The sequence below is a fragment of the Panthera leo genome, chromosome F3, assembly GCF_018350215.1.
Source record: "Panthera leo isolate Ple1 chromosome F3, P.leo_Ple1_pat1.1, whole genome shotgun sequence".
Lineage (NCBI taxonomy): Eukaryota > Metazoa > Chordata > Mammalia > Carnivora > Felidae > Panthera > Panthera leo.
Window position 1 is genome coordinate 40,992,053 of NC_056696.1, and position 23,406 is coordinate 41,015,458.

Sequence of the window (23,406 nt, forward strand, 5' to 3'; positions counted from 1 at the left end):
TGTACACATCCATCCAGATAAATATGTACACCCTCGCGGCTCATGCACGTGTGTGCGCATGCAGTGTGTCCATCCACACATGTGCCCAGGCTGCCGACACACACACACACACACACACACACACACACACACACACATCTCACCAGTCTGCTGCCTCCAGCCCTTTGCTGCCTTCCCACAGCCTGGCCAGAGGGATCTAGGCCTACCCTCTCCCTGGTGACCTTCCCCGAGGTGTGGGAGGAAGAGTGGGAGACTTGGCTGTCCGGATCCACCCTGCCCCTCTCCTGCCTGGTGATTATCTTCCCCCGGGTGTGGGGGGTGCCCAAGGCCTGGCTTCAGGCCCCGGGAGAGGAGGGGGAGGGCCGGAAAGGAGCTGTGTGGGACAGCTGCAGGAAGAGACCAGGCTGGCTCACATTTGGGAATCAGGATGCCTGGACCTGTCCCTCCCCTCCTCTGCCTCCTGGCTGGCTTTCTCCAGAAGGAATCGGTAAGGTGCTCTCAGATCTCAGGAGGACCCCAAGAGTTCTCTAGGGAGAGGATGTGGGTTTGTCTGTGGGAGTGGTTGCTGGGCAGGAGACACAGCCCTTGTGGTACTTTTTTTGCTGAATGGAGAGGCTTGGGCTGGGGAGGCTGCATCTTGTCTGTTAGAACCTTTCTACCCCCCTGGAGCTCCCTCTTCTGTCAGCACGGTTGGCGGTGGGGGGCGGGGGGGGGTGGTGGCTGGCAGGCGTGCTTTCTACGGCCAAGGACCTTCTCCAGGACTGTCCGTAGGACTAGCTATGGAGTCTGTGCTGTCCCCCACAGGCCCCTATTGTGGCGACTCTCAAGCAGGGTCTCAACGTCCCCCCCCTCCCATTACCTACAACCACGTCTTGACACATCGCTTCTCTTAGATTCTGAATTAAGATGTTTCCACCTCACTTCTCCCCTTTGCTGCTGCTGATTGAGACTCTGCGAGAAAGAGCAAAGAAAGAGGTGCCCCAGGTGAGGTGGATGGGGGAAGGGACAAGGGTTGGCCCTTTCTTGGGGCCTTCTCCTTTAACGTCAGTTTCCCCAGTTGCTCTCTGCACCCCCCCGCCCCGCCCTTTGAAAGAGCACATGCATGAATGTACACACGCGTGCGTGCGTGCGCGCGCACACACACACACACACACACACACACACACACACACACACACGGCCTGGAAAATCTGATGAGTCTGCAGTGCTCAGTTTCCAGGCCCCTATCCAGAGGCTGGGTGGGTGGCTCTGAGGTTTGGGGCTGGGTGGAGTGGGGGAAGGGCAGGCAGCCCCTGGCTCTGAATTGAACCAGTGGGAGGCTGAGTGGGTTTCTCTGCGGGCCTGCCACCCCTCCCCCCCCCCCCCCCCCCAGGCTGGGGCTGGCCCCTGAGAGCCTGGCTCCCAAGAAGCAGCCTTGCCCTTCACTTTTCATACCTGCCTGTTTTCTGCGTATTCCCCCTCCCCACTTCCTGAGTTAGCGGCCGACTCCTGGGCTCCTTTCCCGGGGGCGGGGAGGGGGGGGTGCCCAAAGCCATTTCTTCCCCTTCTGTTCTGCCTCCCCCTCCCCTCGCCACCATCAGCTGTCTTGAGGTGGGGACACATGGGTGAGCAGTTCCTGGTGAGTAGCTGGCCTTAGGCTGGAACGAAGCAGGCCTGCTTCTAGGCCAAGTGCCAGGGAAGGTCCCCTTGCCTGCAGCCTGCTGGGGGCTGGGGGGCGGGCAGAAGCTGGGGTGGGCACCACTGATCTATGTGGACAAGGGACTTAAGTAAGCAAACGTCCTAGGGACTTAAATAGCTCCTCAGAGAGCTCTGAGCTGAGAGGACCCTAATCCGGGGGGTTGGGAGCAGGACTGGCCTTCTCGGACCGGGCTCTTCCCCTCTCTGGAGACCAGCTTCCTCATCTGGGCAGTGGGGGTGTGGGAACAGATGGGTCCCAGGGGCCAGGTGGGCTCTTCTAGATCTATAATCGCTGTGACTCAGGGCCTTTAGGATGTGTTCCTGTGCCTCTGTCCACAAGGGCATGGTGCCACGTGGGTGCACAGAAGGGGACACACACCCACAGCTGTGGTCCATCCGTTCCACAGCAACACACCCACGCGATGTAACCGGGACCCTCCTTCCCCTCCGCCGACTGGACAAACACTCTATCCATCTGCCACGTATTGATAGGGTCGGCAGAACCACACTCCTCTCTGGGGTCGGGGAGTGGGGAGCCAGCTGCCTTTGCTATGTGTGCCCACTCAAGAGGCCATCCCTTGCCTTGGTCTTTCCCGAGACCCCCCTGGAAGGTCAACTGCTGGAGGAGGGGTGGAGGCAGGGGAGGCAGAAGGAGAGACGGCCTTGTCTGCAGCCCACAGGGTGCAATGCCCTTCTACTTTCTGGGCCCCGGGGTTGCTCTCCCCTGGTTGAATCTTGCCAAGGCTGGGTGGGCAGAGGGGTTAGGGTCCAGACTGAGAGGCACCTCCTTGGTCTTTGGCTGCCTGCCACCTGCCATCTCGCTGAAACTCGGCCTTCCCACCCTCGCCTGCCTGCCCGTCAGTCAGCCAGCCAGCCAGCCAGCCAGCCAGCCAGTGGGGCAAGGGGAGGGTTGGGGGGACTGGCTCCACCCCTGCTGCCTCTTAACTTTCCTTTACAGACATCGGGATGAGGCCCTCAATCCTGTTTGCTGTCTTCCTCTGGCTCCGGGGTTTCTTGGTCCAGGTGAGGTGGGCACAGGGGGCAGGCAGGCAGCTGGGGAGCTGTTCTCCAGGGCCCGTCCAGGCTCCCACCTCTCTGTGGGGCCCCACAGCTGGTCTGCATTAGGCAGAGCAGAGGCTGTTCCTTCCCAGCCGCTGGCTCAGAGGACAGAAAGAACAAACCGCTTCTGCCTGCGTGGGGCTGCCTCCTGAACTTGGGGTGTGCCTGTGGGTGATGCCCTTTTGTCCCTGTCTGGGGGAGTGCCAGACAAGAGGACAGCCTTCTCTCTGATCTCGGCCCTGTCCCCTGCTGGCTTCCACGGACCCCAGAGCCCTCTGCCCATCTCCTCCCCCCTCCTCCCTCCTTCCTATAGGGACATGAGTGTCACACTCTGGCAAGGAGCCCAGACGGAGAGAGTGGAGGTAGGTGTCTTCAGTGGGGGGAAGGAGGTCTGGGAGGTAGGAGGGAGTGGGGGTGCAGGGTTGGTTTCTCCATGCCAGGCCTTGCCTCTGCTCTGGCCCTTTTTTTTTTCTTTGCCTTTCCTCCTTCTTTAGGGGAGAAAGGGTATCGGGAGACTCTGAATGCACCCCTTTTCCCCAGGACCGCCTCTGAAAGTGAACGTCAGCAGCCAGGGGCGGCCTACTAGCCTCTTCCTGAGCTGGGGAGCCCCAGGGCCAGACAAGTTCAGCCATGCCCTCCGCCTCACCCACCTGAGTCCCCTGGGCTCTCCAGAAGGGCCGCAGCTCCAGGCCCACACCAACGCATCCAGCTTTGAGTTCCGGGACCTGGTGCCAGGAAGTCGCTACCTGCTGGAAGTGACTGCCCTGGGACCCTGTGGGCAGAATACCACCATCATCCTCACTGTCCGCACTGGTGCGTGGGGGCGAGTAGTGTGCAGGCATTGCAAGGGGTCCGAACAGGAGGTATCTGTCCTGCAGGGTTGGCACAGGGCAGGGTAGCCAAGGAGGGCAACGTCTCTGAGGACCATGCCTGGTACCGTGACCCATTTAGAAGCGCTTGAGGCGCAGGGATGATGCCCCTTTGGCCCTGAACTTGGCACTTCTCTCTACCCCTGATGCAGCCCCATCACCTGTCTGCAACCTGCAACTCCGTAGCCCTGGGAGCCCGTCCAGCCTCGAGGCCTCGTGGGGCGCTGCCCCTGGGGGGCAGGATGGCTACCAACTTCTCCTCTACCACCTAGAATCCCAGACAGTGGCGCGTAACATCTCCCTGCCGCCGGGCAGCCTGGCCTGCAATTTTAGCAACCTCCTACCAGGTAGCGAGTATGTTCTGGAGGTTACCACCTGGGCTGGCAACCTCCAGGCGAACACCAGCGCCCACCAGTGGACAGGTAAGGCAGGCACCTGGCAAAGGCCCAGACCAGGCGGTTGGTGTGGGACGTGGCGGGGGCAGCCCAGAGCCTCCTAGGGAACCCTGCCCCAACATAGCTGGGCTTCTAGTCTTCCTTGCTGCCAGGGCTGGTGCCGGGATCCCACGCCAGGGCTCTTTCTCAAGCCTGACTTTGCTCTCTCCATCCCCCTTCCAGCCCCCGTGTCTCCCCACCAGCTGGTGCTGCACGCTCTGGGCACCCGTGCCCTGCGAGCCTCCTGGAACAGCTCTGAGGGGGCAGCCTGGTTCCACCTCATGCTCACAAACCTCTTGGGCGGCACCAGCCTGACTGCGGTAGTCAGACGGGGAGCCTCCAATCACACCTTCCTTCACCTCTCTCCGGGCACCCGCTACGAGCTGACGCTCAGTGCTGTTGCCGGGCCCCAACAGGCAGCGGGGCCCAATGTCACCGAGTGGACCTGTGAGTGCTTGGGGTGGGGGTGGGGGGCCAGGGGGTTACAGCGGAGGCTCCTCGGCTCTTCTGTGGCTGAGTGGGTGGGATATACGTGGCGGAGGCCGGGGTTCCTTTGGAATCCTGTGGGGAAGGGATGAGGCACGGAGGGAGCGCGCCACCTGTTGGCTGGTGGCAGGTGCCCACCTGAAGAGGTGATGGCGGTGTAGTGGTCACCCCTCGAAGCCTTCGTGTGCCAGCCACAGATGATCTCATTTAGTCCTCAGACCGGCCCCACGCAGTCATGTCATCCCCAGTGTATGGTAGAGGGAGCCGAGGTTCAGAGACAGGAGGGACCCAAGGTCAAGCAGCTTGTGAGTGACCAGGCCAACCTGAGCCCGGGCTGGGTGCCTGCAGAGCCCATGTTGACGTTGCCATGTTTTTGCTCAGAGAAGCACTGTCTTGCATGGGCTACCGGTGGAGGAGCCAGACTGCCTGGGTTCTGAATTTCATCTCTGCCTCTCACTGGCTGTGGGTCTCTGGACAAGTTACTTAGCTTCTCCGTGTCTCAATTTCCGTTTCTTTAAACGTGGCTGGTGACAGTAGCACCCTCTTCGCAGCGTTGTGGGGAGTAGACGTGAGATACTGCGCGTAGGGTACTTCGTGCCCTGCTGGCATCTATGCACTTGGTACTTGATGCGTTATTATTTCTGTTATTGTTGTCCGTGGCCCGATCCCAGAATTCACCCAGAACGTGGCAAACGGTGGCTGCTGGCCTCTGGATGAGACGTGGTCTAGTGTTGGAGGAAGAAGCTAGTGTGAGGAGGGTAGGATCTTTCTTATCCACCGTTTAGGTCTTTCTGCATATGTTTTCTCCTTTTACCCATAGATCCTTCTGCACCCTTGGACCTGGTGGTCATTCCCCTGCCCTCGGAGCTCTGGGCAAGCTGGAAGGCAGGGTCTGGTGCCCGGGATGGCTACCTGCTCAGGCTAAGTGGGCAGGTGGAGAAGACCATCACACTGGGTCCCGGAGCCCTCAATGCCACATTCCCAGGGCCCCTGCCTGCTGGACCCTACACTCTGGAGCTGAGGGTCCTGGCCGGGCCCTATGATGCCTGGGCCCGGGCCAGTGCCTGGCTGAATGGTGAGTCTGGGCTGATGGGGAACAGGATGAGGCCCTGCCCAGGGGCACCTGCCTTGAGTGGCAGCTGGGTTCTCACTCTCCAGAATTTGCATCCTCTGCAGATTCTGCTGCCCAGCCCAGACAAAGCAATGGGACCACACTGCAGCTGGATGGGTTGGGGGCCACCAGGGAGCCCAGGAGGCGGGCACTGCTCTACACTGAGGGAACCCCAAGCCTCCTCGGAAACATCTCCGTGCCACCTGCTTCCACGCAGGTCACTTTGCGTGAGCTGGGGCCTGGGGCCAACTACCAGGTGGACATTGTCTCGTCTCTGGGAAACACTACCCAGAGCCCCACAAGCCATACAAGTGAGTGTCAGCCACTGTCCCCTGACCCTGCGGAGCGGGGGCGGGGGAGGCCTTGCCCTGGGGAGGGAAATCTGGGTAGAGGGGAGGCTCAGAAGAGCTGGGAAAGGGCTTCACGGGGCCACAGACGCAGTATGGCCCCCTTACCAAACTGTCCCTCTCTTCAGAGCTCCTGGCACCACAGTCACTGGATGTCACTGGCAGAGGCAGCCCCTCTGACCTGACCATTGGTTGGGCCCCAGCACCAGGGTGGCAAGAAGGCTACAGGGTCACCTGGCATCCGGAGGGCAGCCAGAGGTCACCAGACAGTCTTATTGACTTGGGACCAGACAATTCCAGCCTGACTCTGAGGGGTCTAGTGCCCGGCTCCTGCTACACTGTGTCAGTGTGGACCTGGGCAGGGAACCTCAGCTCCCCCATCCAAAGGACCCGTGCCTGCACCCGTGAGTTCCCTGGCTTCAGCCTCTGGGAGGCCAGCCCAGGACAGTGGGGGTGGGGGCCCAGCTTCCCTTACTGTCCGCTCTTCTGCGTGCCTCCTCTTGACTTAGACGGTCCCGTGTCCATCCAAGGTGGGCCTTTCAGGAATCTATTGGCAAGCATTTTCCACCTCCTACCATTTGGGCAGCCATCCGCCCATCTATCCATCTATTCAACACACATTTAATGAATGCTTCCCATTTTTTAGGTATGGGGCTAGGTGCTGAGGCTAAACATTATGAACAAGACAGTCTAGGAATATTGACAAGTAAACAGAGGCTATATAAATATATGTATAAATACATATATGTGCATACACATATATAATGTGTATTATTTTACAGATCATATAAAAAACATAAATGTATGATGGGAATATGTACAACGTATTTCAAATCACATGCAACTGTGTTCTTATAGGTTAAAATTGATGACTAATGGGAAGTTTATGTGGTTCGGTCTAATCTTGTAAGACTTACAGAAGGGAAGCCTGCTTAGGGAATCAGGGAAGGCTTCCTGAAGGAGGAGGAGAAGGAGAGTGAACTGAGAAGCTTGTAGTCTGAGTCGGACAGAGAGGGGCTTTATGGAGAGGCTAAGCATGCACCAAGGCCCTCAGGAGAGAGAGGAAGAGGGAGGAGGAGAGGGGAGAGGGAGAGACAGAGACAGAGAAGGAGAGAGAGAGAGAATGAGCTTGCAGGCACTGAAGGTCAGCAGATGAGCTGGAGACCAGGACCCAAAGGGTTAAACATTTAGGTGGGTCCTGAGCCTTGTGGGGACCCTGTGAGCCAGACATCACACTGTCAAGGAGCTGACCGTGTGGGGAGGGAGCTGGATTTGTAAGCTGGCAGTGTTTGGGGCTCTCTTGGTGCCCAGGAGAAGAGCACAGGGGGAGGGGAGGCAGGGAAGACAAGGGCAGGGGGTTTGCGTCATTCCAAATCTATTTCTTCCTTGACCTTGCAGTCCCTGCTCCTCCTGCCAACTTGAGCCTGGGCCTTGCCACCCAGCCTCCTGCCCTGACCGCCTCCTGGAGTCCCCCGCCTGGGGGCAGAGATGGCTTCCAGCTGCGGCTTTACCGCCTGAGGCCCCTGACTCTGGAAAGCAAGGAAGCTCTGGCTCCCGAGACTCAGAACTTCTCCTGGACCCAGCTGCCCCCAGGCACCGCGTTCCTGGTTCAGCTGGCCACCTTGAGGGGCCCAGATGAGAGCAGCAGCACCAATGCCACCGGCTGGATGCGTGAGTGCCCCCTGCACACCCCTTCCTTCCTGGCCACCCTTGCTGGTTGGATTCCCCAGTGGGGCGAGGGGGGCTGCGTGCTCCCCTTGACCTCTTCATCATCTGTGCGCAGGCAGCTGGGTTGACTGTGGTTGATCCCTGATCTCTAGGCACCAGGACATCCCTAACTGGGAATCCCCAGGGATCCTGGAAGGTGGGCAGAACCCAGGGGCTTGCTCTTGTACAGTGGCTGGGCCGTGCCACTCTCCAGGCTCTCATATGGCCAGTGCGGGAGTGGGGAGCAGTGGGGACAGGACGCAGGACCCAGCCTCAAGCTCCCCCTGGGCTGGGAGTGTTTGACAGCGACAGCAGTGACTCGTGTTCACTGGGCCCTTTGCTAAGTGTTCTCCCCATGTTCTCTCATTTCCTCCTCATGACAACCAGCCTAGGAGGTGGCTACTATGGCTCTGCCCATTTCACAGATCAGGAAACTGAGGCGCAGATGAGCAAAGTGACTTGTCCTGGGTTCCTCAGCCCTAAGTGGGGAGTCGGGATTCCATTTCTGACACTGTGACCCAGAGTCTGTGCTCCTAGCCGCACGCTAACCTCCAGAGAGGAGCGGGGGAGGGTGCCGGCGCTGGACAGGGTCACGCAGTTACCGAAGCATGGGACACACTGAGCAGCACACAGCGGAGCTCTCTCCTTCTCCCGTGGAGCCTCCACAGCCATAGACCTGGGTTTGGAAGCTCCCTCTCACATCGGCCTCGTTCCTTCTGCCTTCTCTGAGTGCTGCATTCTTGCTAGAGCCAAAGTATAGCTGCTGTCACCCCTTCCCCCACCCTCAGAATCATCCTTCTCCAGGGTGGTGACTCCCCCACCCCCTGCTCTGTCCTCCTGATTCCTCCCAGGGGCCACGTGACCTCAGACAGGTCTGAGAGGAAGCTGGAAAGAGCACCGGCCTAGGAGGCAGGAGACCTGGGTTTTAGCTATGGCCCAGTCCCTAGAGCAAACGTTGTCCCTCTGTGAGCCTCAGTTTCCCCATTTGCAGAGGAGGTGTTGGCTGGGTGACCGGGCCAGGCTTATGTGGCTCCAGGGCCTGGGCTCCAGCTGAGGGTGAAGGGGCGCAGCTTGGGCCCCCAGACTTTGCCTGTCCTTGAGAACCTGCCCAGTCACTCAGGGGGTCTTGCAAAGCTGTTTGGGTACAGGGGCTGGTGCTGCCCCGTCCAGCCCTGCCTCCGAGAGGCCTGGCTGCTTTGGGAGGGGGAGGGGTTAATGTGTTCATGCAGTACTGTTTGAGCCGGCCCTGCTGTCGGCCTGAGCTGGTGCTTCCCGGCCTGGGAAGGATGGAGGGACACAGGAGGGAGGAGGGAGCCAGAGATGTGGTTTGCATTCTTTTCTTCTGTATTCGTTTGTCCGGGCTGCCATAACACAGCACCACAGGCTGGGGGCTTAAACAGCAGAAATTAATTGTCTCACAGTTCCAGAGGCTGGAGATCTGAGCTCAATGAGTTGGCAAGATTGAGGACGGCAGTTTCTGTCCCAGGCCCCTGTCCTTGGTTTGCAGACAGCCCCCTTCTCCCTGTGTCTTCACACAGTCTTCCCTCCGTGCGTGTCTGTGTCCAGATTTCCTCTTCTTATGAGGACCCCGGTCGTAGTGGATTAGGGTTCCATCCTCATGACGTCACTTAATTACCCCTTTGAAGATCTTATGCCCTCAAACAGTCGTATTCTGGGGGTTAGGACCTCAACATGAATTTCGGGGGACATAGTTTGGCCCACAGCACCTCTCTTCTTCTCCACCTTCCCATATCTTGCTCTCCCCACAGCTCCCCTCGCCCCTCCTCTGGTGAACGTGACCACTGAAGGTCCCACCCAGCTCCGGGCATCCTGGGTGCATGCTCCCGGGGCGCGAGACGGCTACCAGGTGACTCTGTACCAGACGGGTGCCCAGGCAAGCGCCAGCACCGTGGGACCCGAGGTGGACAGCACAAGCTTCTCAGCTCTGACCCCAGGCACTCAGTACGAGGTGGAGATCATGTCGCAGGCTGGGCCTCTTGGCACCGCAGCGGCCAATGTCTCTGGCTGGACCTGTGAGTCGTGGCTGGGAAAGGCAATGAGGGGAGGAGAGGCGGGCAGGGCTGCCTCTGAGACCCCTGGATTCTTTTCTTAGCCGCCACTCTAGTCCCATCCCCCAAATTCCGCACCCGAGGGCCTTGCCTGGAGCCAGCGAGCTTGCGGCCTCACACACCCCACGCAGCTTGGTTCACCGGCTCTCTTTCCCTCCACAGCCCCGCTCGTGCCCAATGAGCTGTTGGTGTCGATGCAGGCGGGCAGTGCCGTAATCAACCTGGCCTGGGCCGGTGGCCCCCTGGGGCAGGGGGTGTGCCATGCCCAACTCTCAGAGGCCGGCCACCTCTCCTGGGAGCAGCCCCTGGCTCTCGGCCAAGCCCTCCTCGTTCTAAGGGACCTCACACCTGGACGCCATCTGTCCCTGTCAGTGCTGTGCCAGGCGGGGCCACTCCAGGCGTCCACTCACCCCGTCGTGCTGCCTATTGGTATGTTGGCGTGTGTCGGGGGAGGAGGAGCGGGAGGCTCCAGTCCGGGCTGCGACGCTGTCCATTCTATTCAGAGCCACCTGCTCCCCTCCGGTGGGGGCTTACCCACCCCTTCCCCGGGGATATGCTTCCTGTGCTTCTCCAGATGGGCAGTGATGCCCAAAGGAGAAGTTGTTTCTCTGTGTGGCCAGGGCCTCTTCCTGTGAACATAAATGCCCAGTCCCTTTGTACCTGCTGATTCTGACAGCTGCCGCCCCAGATGCCAGCCTCTTGGGTGCACCAACCCCCACACAGCGCAGAACCTTTGCTTCCCACAGAGCCTGGCCCCGTGGAGGATGTGCAGTGCCAGCCCGAGGCCACTCGCCTGGCCCTGCACTGGATGATGCCCTCGGGGGATGTGGACACCTGTCTGGTGGTGGCAGAACATCTGGATGTGGGAGGGCATGCTCACATCGTCTTCCAGGCTAATACCTCCGGGGATGCCCTCCTGTTGCCCGGCCTGCTGCCCGCTGCTTCCTATCGCATCAGTCTCACTGTGCTGGGCCGGAATGGTCTGTGGAGTCGTGTGGTCACCCTGCTGTGCGCCACTTCTGCAGAGGGTAAGCCCTTTCCACCTTCTCCGGAGCCCCCTCCGCTCCCTTAGCCTTCCTCCAACATCACCGCTGGGGTTCTCACTGCCGTGGCCCTCACTGCCGGGGACTCTCCCTGTCCCCCAACTCCCAAGCCTTCCTCTGGCCCTGATCCAGATACCATAGTATGAGCCTCACCGCCGGCACCCCGACCCAGGGGTCTCCTGGTTCTTATTTAGTTGCACCCATCAGGCACTGGTTGCCAGGCACCGTAAGAGGTGCTGGGGATGTGACAGCATGGCCCCTGCCCTTGGCCACTGGCACCTAGTTAGGACCTCACTCTTCTCCTCTCCATCCCCAGGCTGGCGCCCCCCGGACTTAGCTGCAGCCCCCCAGCTGGAGCCTGAGGCAGGGATGGGAGTGATGATCACACGGGGTATGTTTGGCCAGGACGATGGGCAGATCCAGTGGTACGGCATCATTGCTACCACCAACATGTCACGTGAGTCCTGGGCCAGGAGGGGATGGGAGACCCTGGCTATTGCCTGGCATGGGATGGGGCGGGGGGAGGGTCCAGATATGGACCGCTAAGGTGAAATGCCTGTGGCTGGCATGAGTGCTGGAGTAGGAAGAGAGACCCAGAACATTCTTAAAGATAGGGCTGATGTTGTGCTATGCATGGTGGGAACATGCTAGAGAAACAGGGTAGCCGCTTTGTGGGCAGGGAGAGAGGCTTCAGCCTCACTGCTGCCCTTGCGCTGCCCCTTTCTTGTTCCTCTGTAGTGGTGCGGCCTCCCCAGGAAGCCATCAACCACACGTGGTATGACCACTACTATGGAGGACAGGACTCCTACCTGGCCATCCTGCTCCCCAACCCCTTCTACCCAGGGCCCTGGGCTGTGCCGAGATCCTGGATGGTGCCTATGGGTACAGAGGACTGTGGCCAGACCCAGGAGATCTGTAACGGGCAACTCAAGCCAGGTTCCCAGTATCGGTGAGGGCTAAGACTGAGGGGCGGGGGCTTTTAACTTCCACTGATGGGTTGTTTGCACATTCCCTCTGCAAAAGATCTGGACTGACTTACGAAGAGAAAGCATTTGTTGGCCCACAAATGGGTCCACAGAGTTATTTCGACTGGGCTCCCTGGTAGGCAAGGCAAAAAGGAAAACACCCATCTGTTACATGGTTCTTTTTTTCAGGAAAAAAAGGGGGGGGGGTGGATTCTGTTTCAGCTTTCCAAGGATGTTTAGGTACCTATGTTAGGGCTTCTTGCTGTGGGAAGGGAAGATTGAGAAGAAGTCAGGGGTAGCTTGTTCAGGTAGCGTGACACATAACCTCTTAACAGGTGTGGAGAGAGGCTCTCACTCTCTGAGTGTCTATTGTTAATGACTCAGTGTCTCGGGAGGGGCTTTGCCCTCTTTGTTTGCCCCTCCAGAACAGAAGGTCCTGTTTCTCTGCCCCAGGTTCAGTGTCGTGGCCTTTACCAGATACAGCCCTCCTGAGACCGTTATCTCCTTCTCAGCCTTCTCAGGTAGGGTGGACACCTGGCTAGGGTTCCAGCTGGGCCCCGGGGCAGGGGAAGAGTGCTGGGACCCCCTGTTCTGGGCTCGTCCCCAACTGGCAACGGGTAGGATTGAGCTTGGATTCCAGGGAGGGCACGTCCTGCCCAGCAGAGCTGGGAGACCCAGAGCCAATGCTGAAGGTACTGCTAGCACCTGACTTGGCCTGGGTGGGCTGAGGGGTGGGGGGCGGGGCATTAATGAAAGGGGTTGTCACTGCCCGCGATCACACTACCTTCCTGCACTGCCCCACTCTGCTGTCGCTCCCAGGCCACTGAGATTCTAGAACAGCACTGTCCAATAGAAACATAAGGCAAGTCACAAGGGTGAACCACATATGTATGTTAATATTCCCTAGTAGCTATGTTAAACAGGTAAAAATAAAACAGGTGAAATTAGTTTTAGGAACATTTGATTTAAACCAAGCTATCAATGTTATCATATCAACATGTGATCAATTAAAAAAATTCTTAATGAGATATTTTACATTCTTTTCTTTATTACTAAGTCTTCGAAATTCTATGTGTATTTCATGCTCATAGCAAAGCTTAATTTGGAGTAGCCATATTCAAGTACTCCATGGCCCTATGTGGCTAGTGGCTACCATACTGGACAGTGTAGTTCTAGAAGGTCCAGGAAGCCAGGTCCCTACCCTCTTCTTTTCTTTGAGGGTGTCAGGGAGGGGAGTAGAGCCTTTGGGGCAAGCTCAGAAGCCAGGGGCAGGGAGAGCTTGCTGGTCATTTTCAGTCCCCATGCAGGATGGTCCCCCTGGCAGCCATTTCTGGCCTTGAGTGGTATTTGGGACTTCTGAGGGGGGTTGTTACTGTGCGCTCCTCCCAGAGGCTCTCAAGTCCAGTCACCGCAGAACAGTGGGACAAGGCTACTCTACTCTACTCTCCCTTTGCACTTCATAGAGCCCAGGGCCAGTGTCTCCAGGGTAGCCATGTCCCTCCCAGCGGCAGTGGGCATCATGATGGGCTGTGTCCTCACAATCTGTGCCCTGCTGGGCCTGCTGTACTGGAGGAGGGTGAAGGGACAGAGGTGAGTAAGAGCGAAGGCTGGGGGCCAGCATGGCTGGGGGAGGAATGGCTTCTTCCCCAAGAAGCTCCCCGTGCCCCTGCCCCGTTGGGCTCCCTCCCACACGCCTCTTCATCCTTTGCAGGGCAGAGAAGAGTCGGTTTTCCCAAGAGCTGACAGCTTACAACCTGCGGTGAGGGCACTTTCCCATGTCTCCTCGTGGTGTGCTGGGCAGTGTGGCCATGCCTGGCACGGGTCATGGTGGCATCGCCCAGTCTCCCCAGCAGCCTGCGCCTCCGGGACTCCCTTGTCCGTCACCTCACAGCTCTGTCACACCTTCACGAGGCCTTTTCTCCAACCCTAGAGCTCATGTGGCTCCTCTCTGCCCGTTCAGCCTCCTCCCCCTCCTCCCAATTCACCTACTCCAGTCCTCACCTTACCCCTGACAACTGGGCGATATCAGGCCGAATCTCTTTCTTTCCCCGGTGGTGTTAGATCTGTAATTCTCTCCTCTGGTCCCTCCTGTGCTCCCCTACACCGACTTCATGTCGAACCCACATCGGTGAGCATCGACTATGCACAGAAGCCCTCCTCAGAACCGGTGATGGTGGCAGGGGCTGAAAGCCTCGTGTGTGCCTTCACATGTAGATCCTGTCTGCTCTGCCCTCCTCCGTCTGTCCCCTTGTCTGTCTTTCTGCACTGGGGGCTGGCGGCCCAGGCTGTGCATCTGCGTGTGCGGAAAAATGCGTGCCGGCTCCATTCCAGGGGGTGTTCCAACTATCCACTGAGCTCAGGGCAGGACCCTACCGTGGGCCCACTCCCTCCCTCTCCCACCAGGCGGACCCATCGGCCAATCCCTATCCAAAGCTTCCGGCAGAGTTTTGAGGCCAAGAGTGCGCACGCTCACCAGGCTTTCTTTCAGGAATTTGAGGTAAGGCCTCTGCTGCCCTCGGGCTCGGAGCAGAGAGGACCTGGGCCATCTAGGTTGGGCTGGGCCTGCCCTGAAGTCTGGGGGGAGCTCCCAGCCGTGCACACCCCACCCCTGTCCCTCCCCTGGTGTGGGGAGAGATGGGTCCACTTCAGAAAGCAGAGCCTGGCCCGATCTCTGCAGGAGCTGAAGGAGGTGGGCAAGGAGCAGCCCAGGCTGGAGGCGGAGCACCCCGCCAATGCCACCAAGAACCGTTACCCGCACGTGCTACCCTGTGAGTGCCGGCGAGCAGATGGCCGGGGCTGGGCCTGGACGGGGGTGGGGGGCGGTGGGGGGTGCTCCCTATGCCCGGGCACTGCACACACAGTTTTTCCCTCTGCAGATGATCACTCCCGGGTCAGGCTGACCCAGCTGGAGGGAGAGCCCCACTCCGACTACATCAATGCCAACTTCATCCCGGTAAGGGCCACCTTCAGAGCTGGCTGTGGGTGTGTCCGTTCGGGAGACTGGCTGCTTTGCAGGACACGCTGTCCTACCCTGGCTGTAGCAGTCGTCCATGAAGATCACCAGCTTGTGTTCCTTTAGGTCGACCTGGCACGTATTTATTGAGGGCCTACTGTGTGCCAGGCACTGTGCTGGGCCTGTCGGAGTCAGAGCTGGCTACCTGTATTCTTGCCTTCAAAGCAGCACACTGTGTGTGTGTGTGTGTGTGTGTGTGTGTGTGTGAGACAGGCACACATGCGCTGCCTGTGTGTGTCACATCTACCACTCATTGTGACGAGTGCTGTATTAAGGGGAGAAGAGTGGTATTCAGAGAACATGAAAGAAGGAGAAATTCAGTCCACTCGAGGAGTCAAGCAAGGCTTCCTGGAGGAGGGGACGTGTAATCTCTTGAAGGATGAGTAGAATTTTGATAAAAGACGAAAGAGGGGAAATGTTGGAAAGAACAGCCAGAGAACAGCTGGGTGCACACGCACAGACAGCGTGGGGCTGGGGTGCCGGGTTGGGGGAGGTGAGACAGCACAGGTAGATTGGGCCCGGATGAAGGAGGGGCTTGATTGTTAAGCTAAGGGCTTTGGATTTTACTTGCTGGGCCATGGGAGCTGCGGAAGATTTTTGAGCATGGGAGAAACGTGGAGTTTGGTTTCAGAAGGGGGTTGGTGAACAGGTTGGACTGGGGAGACTATTTCTGTCACATTAGTACCTTCTTACTCTCATGTGGGCTTTTCTTGCCCCTTCAAGGTGGCGCTGGGGTGCTGGTGGTGTCTCTGAAGCCACCCCTCCTGGTTTGGATTCTTGGCGCACACGTGGTCATGTGCACACGTGTAGGCACACTCTCCTCCCTCCTGGAAATCGCACACGGGACATTTACTGCTGTGTGCCCGGTGGGGCCTGGGGGACCGAGGTGTCACCAATTAACATGCTCCTGTCTTCTGCACTCCCCAGGGCTACAGCCACCCGCAGGAATTTATTGCCACCCAGGGCCCTCTCAAGAAAACTCTGGAGGACTTCTGGAGGCTTGTGTGGGAGCAGCAGGTCCGCATCATTGTCATGCTGACCGTGGGCATGGAGAATGGGAGGGTGAGCATGCCTTGCAGTTTCCTAGAGTGGCCACGGGGTGGCGCATGTTCTCCTTACAGGAGTTGTCCCCTTGCCATCTTAGGTCTGGTAAGGTGGGTGAGGCCTGAGAGAGGCCAGTCCTGGAGGTTGGTAGGGGTCCCTAAGGCCACCCAGAATGGGAGGCAGTTAGAGGGACCAGGTACTTAAGCTCCCCGGTTGACTCCGTTTCCTCTGACCTCTGCTGTTTCTTTCTCCCCCCCCCCTTTTTTTAAGTTCTTATTTATTTATTTTGAGAGAATGAAAGCACAAGTTGGGGAGGGGCAGACAGAGAGAGGGAGAGAGAATTCCAAGCAGGCTCAGCACTGTGAGCGCAGAGCCCAATGTGGGGCTTGAACCCATGAACTGTGAGATCATGACCTGAGCCAAAATCAAGAGTCTGGTGCTTAACTGACCGAGCCACCCAAGCGCCCCTCACCTCTGCTGTATCTCATTATTTCCACTTGCTCTTGTTCTAGGCAGAGGGGGGCAAAGGCGTTGGGGGGGGAAAGAATGGGGTACAGACTGTCTCAGGATGGGCGTTCTGCATCCTTTCTTTCAACAAGCCTGGTGGATGGATGTCTCTTCTGTGCCTGCTCAATGCAGAGCCCAGGGACAGAGAGAGCACCTGCTGGGTTTGTCCTCCAGCTGAAGCAGTGAGGCAAGGCCAGGCAGCCCTAAATAAAGGCATCCAATTTTGTAAAGGAGCCCAACAGCTGCCTTGAAGTCTTAAGGGTCATATGAGAGGTGTGGGGGTGATGGTGCTGGAGGCCAGCCAGAACAGAGAAGCTTCTGGATGAGGTAGCGGGGGACTCAGGTTTGTACAGAGAGCAGAATTTCAACAGGGTGGCAGAGACCAGAAAGATGAGTGTGTGTGTGTGTGTTTGGGGGGGGGGGGGTTGGTCCGGATAAACCAGGGGTGGCAGTAATGAGGCTGGGCCCACAGCCACCCCACACCCTTGCTCTGACCCTCTGGCCCTAGGTGCTGTGTGAGCATTACTGGCCAGCAGACCCTACCCCTGTCACCCATGGTCACATCACCATCCACCTGCTGGCTGAGGAGCCCGAGGAAGAGTGGACCAAGCGGGAATTGCAGCTGCAGCACGTGTGTGCCCCAGGGGACACGGCAGGGTGGGGCAGGCATTCGAGCTGAGACTCTGAGAAGGTTGCCTCACCTCCTGCGTCCCCTGGCCTCCTTCCTTCTGAGAATTGCAAGCACTCAGCCCCTGCCTGTCCAGGGAAGTTGGTTAGGGAGGGGGTAGGGAGGCACAGGGAAGGTTGAAGTGTTATCCGAAGCGACGCAGTGCGTCAAAGGTAGAACAGGGTGAGGCGACGGTTTCTGCCCTGCCCTCCCCTGCCCTGCACTCAGTTCGGGGCTCCCTGCTTCACCCCTCACCCCTTGTGCCCATCAGCCTTGCCAGGCTGTGACCTCCTGGGGCACGAGAGCCAGGGACTGGCCTCACCCCTCTGCCTGGGCATCCCCTATAGGCCGACGCTACTCAGGAGGCTGGAGAACGAAGGGGTCAAGGGAAGCATGCGATCTGAGGGGCAGGTTTAGCTGTCACCCCGCTGAGGGTGGAGGAATCAGTCGCCCTGCCCTCAGGGATCTGGTGAAGAAAGCCGAAGGGCTGAGGCCAGGGACCCCTGCTCCCGTCCCTTCCCGTTCCCAGATTACCCAGCAGCAGCAGCGGAGGGTGAAGCAGCTGCAATTCACCACCTGGCCTGACCACAGCGTCCCTGAGGCCCCCGACTCCCTGCTCTCCTTCGTGGAACTGGTACGGGAGCAGGCCCGGGCCACCCAGGGCACCGGCCCCATCCTGGTGCACTGCAGGTGAGGGCAGGTGGGCGGGCCTGAGGGGAGGCAGGGGAGGCGGGGCTCTGGGACCTCGGGCAGGGCTCAGCCCAGGGCTGTCCCCACAGTGCGGGCGTGGGCCGCACGGGCACCTTCGTGGCCCTGTCAAGGCTGCTGCAGCAGCTGGAGGAGGAGCAGGCGGTAGACGTGTTCAACGCTGTGTATGCGCTGCGGCTGTACCGGCCCCTCATGATCCAGACCCCGGTGAGGGCTCGGCAGGCTGGGCGGGGCAGCCAGGGTCCTGAAGGAGTGGGCGGGAGGTGGGTTGTGGGGGGCGGCGGGGGGGGGGGAGGCCACATCGAGTCTGGAGGGGACAAGGAAAGGAACTCTGGGGGGACACTGAGGACCTGGGGGGCGGGGCTCTACCGTGTCGCCATCCTATCTGGGCTTGTTTCCCTTTCTGTCAAAGGGGAGGTGGGGCAGGCCTCTGGCGGCTTTGATGCTGTGCGACAGCGACAGCGTGGGCAAGGTCCCAAATGGCCCACCCCCCCTCACCCCAGCCCTGTCTTGCCGGTTGGGCCCTTGGAAAATCTCCCTGCTGGGCCATACTGCCTTAGCAGACTGACTCCTCCTCCTCCTGTCAGACCCAATACATCTTCCTGCACAATTGCCTCCTGAACAAGATTCTGGAAGCGCCCTCTGACACCCCTGAGTGAGTTGCAGCTCCCCTGGGGCCCTTGTGGGGTGGGGGCACGGGTTCCCTGTGCCCTCCCACCAACAGGCCCCTGATCCTATCCATGGGCAGAGCTGAGAAGACCAGAAGCGGGAGCTGGGGAACCCCGAGTGCCTCCTCCCCTCTCCGCCCCTCCCCCAGGTCCCAGCCCATCTCGGTGATGAACTTCGCAGAGGCCTGCGCCAGGAGGGCGGCCAATGCCAACGCCGGCTTCTTGAAAGAGTACAAGGTGTGTTTCAGACCAGGGGGTGGGTGACAGCTGAGGGGGCTGTCCTTGCCCAGACAGCACTTTCTGTGGGTTCCGTCCCGCGGAGCGCCCTAAGCGCATCTCCTTCGCCCCCGCAGCTCCTGCTGCAGGCCATCAAGGACGAGGCTGACTCTTCCGCGCCCCCTCCTGGCCATAAGCAGGACAGCACGGTCGCCTGTGAGTGCCCGCGGACTGTGGGTGGGCGGGCGGCCCCGGGGCCCCGGGGAAGAGGGCCTCAGGCAGCCTCACCCTCTCCATCTTCCCTCAGATGATTCTTCTCAAGTGCGGTTTTCTCCGGTGGAGGAAAGTCCCCCTAACGAGATGCTCGAAGCCTGGCTCTTCCCTGTGAGATGATGCCCTATTACTTGCCCTCTCTGATCATTTGCGCTTATTAAGCTGGAGCTGGGGTCTCTGGGGGCCCTAGAGCTGTGGTGAGCAGGGGGCACCCTCAGTCCCTGGGAGCCAATGAGTTGTGCTCTGCAGGGTGGGCCTTCTGGACATGACCACGTTGTGCTGACTGGCCCTGCAGGACCCGAGGAGTTCTGGGAGCTGGTGTGGGAGCATAGGGCCCATGTGCTGGTCTCCCTGTGCCCACCTGACACCTGGGAGAAGGTGAGGGGGGCAGAAAGACCCCTAACCCTAACCCTAACCTAAGGGTTAGGAGACACAAGGAAGGCCTTCGGCATCAGATGGCAGTCAGGGTGGAAGCCTCGGGAGCTGGGACAGGGGTGGGGGGTGGAGGTCGTGGTGTGGCGGGCCTGTGGGCAGGGTGTGTGGGCAGAGAGCTCGGGAAGCCTCCTGAGCAGCCCTGACTTGGTCCCGGCGACAGGCGTTCTGGCCGACGGAGAAGCAGCCCGTTGTCACAGACATGGTGACAGTGCACTGGGTGGCTGAGAGCAGCACAGCGGGCTGGCCCTGTACCCTCCTGAGGGTCACACATGTAGGTGCTGGGGCCGCAGGGTGTGGGGTGGTGGGTTCTGTGGAGGAGTCCTGTGCTGTTTTCCTCTGCTCCTCCCTGGCACCAGTGCCACTGCCTTTGTCCCCAGGGGGAGAGCAGGAAGGAGAGGCAGGTGCAGAGGCTGCTGTTTCCGTGCTGGGAGCCAGGGCGTGAGCTCCCTGCCACCACCCTGTTACCCTTCTTGGCCGCCGTGGGCCGGTGCTGCTCTCGGGACACGATGAAGCCAGGCACACTGCTGAGCCACTCCAGGTGCTGCGGGACAAAAGCCTGGGGGGTGTGGGTGCCAGGATCCCCTCACTGCCTCTCCAGCAGGGCCTCACATCTATCCCACTGAGCCCTGCTTGGGTCACGGGTCAAAAGGACACGGTCTACACAGTCTCCCAGTGCTCCTGTCTCCTTACTCTGCCTGGATATCTTCTGGGAATATGACATCTTTTAGGAATATACCCCCTCCCTGCTTGGGCCCAAGCTGGCTGGCTCACCAGGCACCCGGTGTCCCCTTCCCAGTCCCCAGGCCCGCGTTGGGTTTCCCCATATACCTGGATACCCCAGCTTTCTCTGCACCGCCCCTCCCCCCCCCCCCCCGCCCCGCTCCCATGCCCTATCTAACTCAAGGTCAATTGCAGCAAGGGTGTGGCTCAGCTGGGCACCTTCCTGGCCATGGACCAGCTGCTGCAGCAGGCGGGGGCTGAGTGCACCGTGGACATCTTTAACGTGGCCTTGCAGCAGTCACAGGCCTGTGGCCTCATGACCCCAACGCTGGTGAGAGGCCACCAGGGCTTAGTTGTGGGAGGGAGTGAGGAAGGGGGTAGGGAAGGTTCTAGGAGCCATCTCTAGGCAGCACTGTCTGGGGAGTCACCAGGTGGTGCTGGGGACCACGATGCTCCCAGATGGAACCCTAAGGGTTAGGAGACACAAGGGAGGCCTTCGGCATCAGATTTGGGCAGTCAGGGTGACGCTCCTTACCCCGACGTCTGCCACCAGGAGCAGTACATATACCTCTACGACTGTCTGAACAGAGTGCTCACGGACGGGCTGCCTTGAGTCAGCACTGGTGGCTGTGCTGTGCGGGAGCAGAAGAGGTCTGTGCCCTGTTGGTCAGTGCCAATCAGCCTCAGCAAGCCCGCTGGGGCCTGGTTTCACTGGGAGGGCCTCCTGCACGCTGGACCCTGTGCCGTGAAGGGGGAGAGGTGAGCAATAAAGAATGTGCTCAACCTGAGACTGAGTGTGTTCCGTCCGTCCACCCTCCAAGGAGGAAAGAAATGGCCTCAAAGACTTGCCCGACACGGGGCCCAGTGCAAGGGCCGGGTGGGCAACCACGAGCAGGGGTCTGGCTGAAGTGGCTGCCCCACAGCCTGCATGCCGTGGCTTTTCCCGGGGAGCAGCCCCGATGCCCCACCCTCCAGTTTTCCAGTTGCCTCAGACTTCAGTCTCTCCACTTGGTCCCTAGTGTCCCGGCGTGCCCCAGATCCAGAGCCCCAGGTACTCAAGGTTCTCCTGCCCCACCTACCGCCCCCCCCCCCCCCCCCCCCCCCCCCCCGTGTGCAGCAAGGACCAATCCTTGCCTTCTGTTCCCTTCTCCTTGCCTTCGCTTGCCTTCTCCCGCCATCCCCAGCTGTCTCCACCTGCCGGGGTCCCCAGGGTCCTCCTCAGCCACTGTGTGCTGCCCCGTCAGGGTGCAGGCGTTGTAACCACACTGACGTGGAGGGCAGGGGCCGGGAGCTTTGCTGCTTCCACGGGGGGCTGTGCCTCGAGCCAGAGTTGCTGAGTTTTCTCTGCTCCTTTGCTCCCAGCTTCCTCCCCTCCGCCACAGGAGGGAGGTAGGAGAGAAGGCAGTGAGGGACTTTTGGAGGAGAGAAAAACCGGGAGGGGGAACAGAAAATAGGGTGGGGTTGAGGCCCCCCCCAGAGGTATCCCACACTCTTTGGGACTCAACTGCACACCGTGCGACATGATATGGTCTCATAAGCTCCTGTCTGACTCCCTGATTAGACTGCACAGTATTGGATGGCAATGTGCCTGACGCTGGACACCAACTGTCCCTGGTGGAGGGCCCTCGGGCGGCGGAGGGGACACAGAGAAAGCCTGGACAAATCGGAGCAGGAGGCCCTGAAATGCAGTTAGGTCCCCAAATGAAAGGGGAGCCACAGCTCCCACTGGCCAACCTGAGTTCCTACAAGAGTACAAGGGGTCAGAGGTCAGAGAGGGCGTTTCTCAGGCCTGGCTGGAGAAGGGCGACAGAGGTAGGGCTTTCTGCTCCATCAGACCCTTCCCAAGATGAGGTTAGACCCTGGTGCTCCCCGCCCCCTCCCGGGGGAATGGATATGGTGTTCTCTTCTAAATTATGTTTATCAAGAGTCAGAGGTTGGCCCCATAATGACCCTCAAACTGGAAGACTGGAGACTAGCTCTGAGCCCCCCAAGCCTACCATGAGGGGCTGCTGCTGAGGTCCAAACAGGGCACAGCCATGGCTTTTCCAGTCTGGGCCCCTCACACTGGAGCAGCGGGAGCTGCAAAGAGGCAGGGGAGTGGAGCCAAGCTATGGGTGAATGAAGCCGGAAACTCAGGCAGACCTGGGAAGGCAGGGGCAGCTCCGATTTGTGGGTAATGGGAGCCCCTCAGTCCCTGGGAGGTTAGCAGCAGAAGAGAATGGGAGGCGGCGGGGGTGGGGTGGAGAGGGTGATGTGAGGTATGGAGGGGTATGGAGGTATGGGGTGGAAGGAATATTGGCTGCCTCTGAGGTCTCCAGACTTCGGGTACACACTCTGGATGGACCATGGGAAGAGGGCCCAAAGGGGGAGACAGAGCCTAGTTCTAGCTCTGCCCTGGGGCTTGGCTCAGCGTGGGAGAGACCACAGAAAGCAAAAGGCTACACGAAGGAAGAACAGCCAGCCCCAGGTGGTCTAAGAAGATAAGAGGGACTTGAACCCACCTTTAGCCACCATCCGCTCTGCCCCTCAAAGCCCTGGGCCGCTGACCAGGAAGGACCCTGAGATTCCCGCCTCAGGGTGGTGGTTGAGATGCAGCTGCAGCGCTGGCCTCCAGGTGGCGCCAATCCGCTGACTTTCAGGAAGCCTCCGACAACCAGCCCGGCTCAGTCTCCAGTCCATCTACCTAGCTCCGTCCGGGGACAGGATCAAGGCGATCCCAGGGCCTTAGACGTGACTGGGGCTGCCTGCATGCAACGTACACTCGGTGGGTGGAAATCCGCACCCCTTTCTTTGGTGGCCGGGCATGGCTCCTCAGTGAGAAGACCCCTCTTCGTTGCCTACCACTTTTCTCTCTCCATACCTTTCACGGCCTGATCCCTTTGGGGCAACGCCTCACTGCCCTCCTCCAGGAAACAGGGTGACAAGGACAGACTCTGAATTCCAGTTCTGGGGCTGCACAACGCCCCCCCCCCCCCCCCCCCCAAGCCGTAAGACCTTGAACAAATCACTTCCCTCTTGGGTCTCAGTGTGGAAAATGTGGTAGAGGGTTGGGGGCCTATGGGAACTCTTAAGGTTGCTTGCATAGGGCCTCCTCCAAATCCCATGTGACCGGGTGGCTGACCCTGCAGGCAAGAGGGTCCCCAACCCACAAGTGTAGGCCCTGGGGACATCACATCCTTCCAAACAAGTGCAAGTGCGGGTCCCTGACATGCTCTCTCCGCTCTTTCTCTTAGGGTTTCTTTGCCTTTTTTTTTTTTTTTTTTTCCTTTCCTGGATGAAATTCCTGCCAGCTCCGAAGGAAGGAGGGAAGGGGAGCGAGCCGCAGCGCCGAAAGTTTCCTTGACTCCTCCTCCGCCTGTGTCTCCCTCCCTTGCCAAGCCCAGCCTGT

The 23,406-nt window shown here is 59.5% G+C and overlaps 1 protein-coding gene across 3 annotated transcripts; it reads left to right on the top strand.

Moving 5' to 3' along the window:
- Positions 1-368: 368 nt before the first annotated feature.
- Positions 369-20,806, top strand: LOC122212016 (receptor-type tyrosine-protein phosphatase V-like). 3 transcript variants are annotated; one of them, XM_042925645.1, is made up of 35 exons: positions 369-487; positions 894-984; positions 2,636-2,700; positions 3,050-3,098; positions 3,277-3,549; positions 3,758-4,027; positions 4,223-4,486; positions 5,346-5,600; positions 5,702-5,947; positions 6,112-6,387; positions 7,382-7,654; positions 9,460-9,723; positions 9,922-10,188; positions 10,506-10,787; positions 11,119-11,259; positions 11,541-11,751; positions 12,221-12,288; positions 13,231-13,357; positions 13,479-13,526; positions 14,171-14,264; positions 14,445-14,535; positions 14,644-14,720; positions 15,708-15,842; positions 16,840-16,962; positions 17,528-17,688; positions 17,778-17,913; positions 18,294-18,361; positions 18,455-18,611; positions 18,728-18,806; positions 18,898-18,974; positions 19,113-19,241; positions 19,459-19,569; positions 19,676-19,836; positions 20,214-20,349; positions 20,572-20,806. In XM_042925645.1, the coding sequence occupies exons 3-35, from the start codon at positions 2,644-2,646 to the stop codon at positions 20,629-20,631; spliced, it is 5,166 nt and encodes a 1,721-aa protein (XP_042781579.1). In that variant the 5' UTR covers positions 369-487; positions 894-984; positions 2,636-2,643; the 3' UTR covers positions 20,632-20,806. The 3 variants fall into 3 exon arrangements, with proteins under 3 accessions (XP_042781579.1, XP_042781581.1, XP_042781580.1); XM_042925647.1 differs by having other exon boundaries at positions 18,524-18,611; XM_042925646.1 differs by having other exon boundaries at positions 15,708-15,797.
- Positions 20,807-23,406: the final 2,600 nt, after the last annotated feature.

Bases quoted from the DNA above. Each gene is read 5' to 3' on its own strand.
- LOC122212016 (XM_042925645.1), top strand. From the start codon at position 2,644: ATGAGGCCCTCAATCCTGTTTGCTGTCTTCCTCTGGCTCCGGGGTTTC. The intron at 2,701-3,049 runs GTGAGGTGGGCA...TCCTTCCTATAG, and splicing joins TCCGGGGTTTCTTGGTCCAG to GGACATGAGTGTCACACTCT. The intron at 18,612-18,727 runs GTGTGTTTCAGA...TCGCCCCCGCAG, and splicing joins GCTTCTTGAAAGAGTACAAG to CTCCTGCTGCAGGCCATCAA.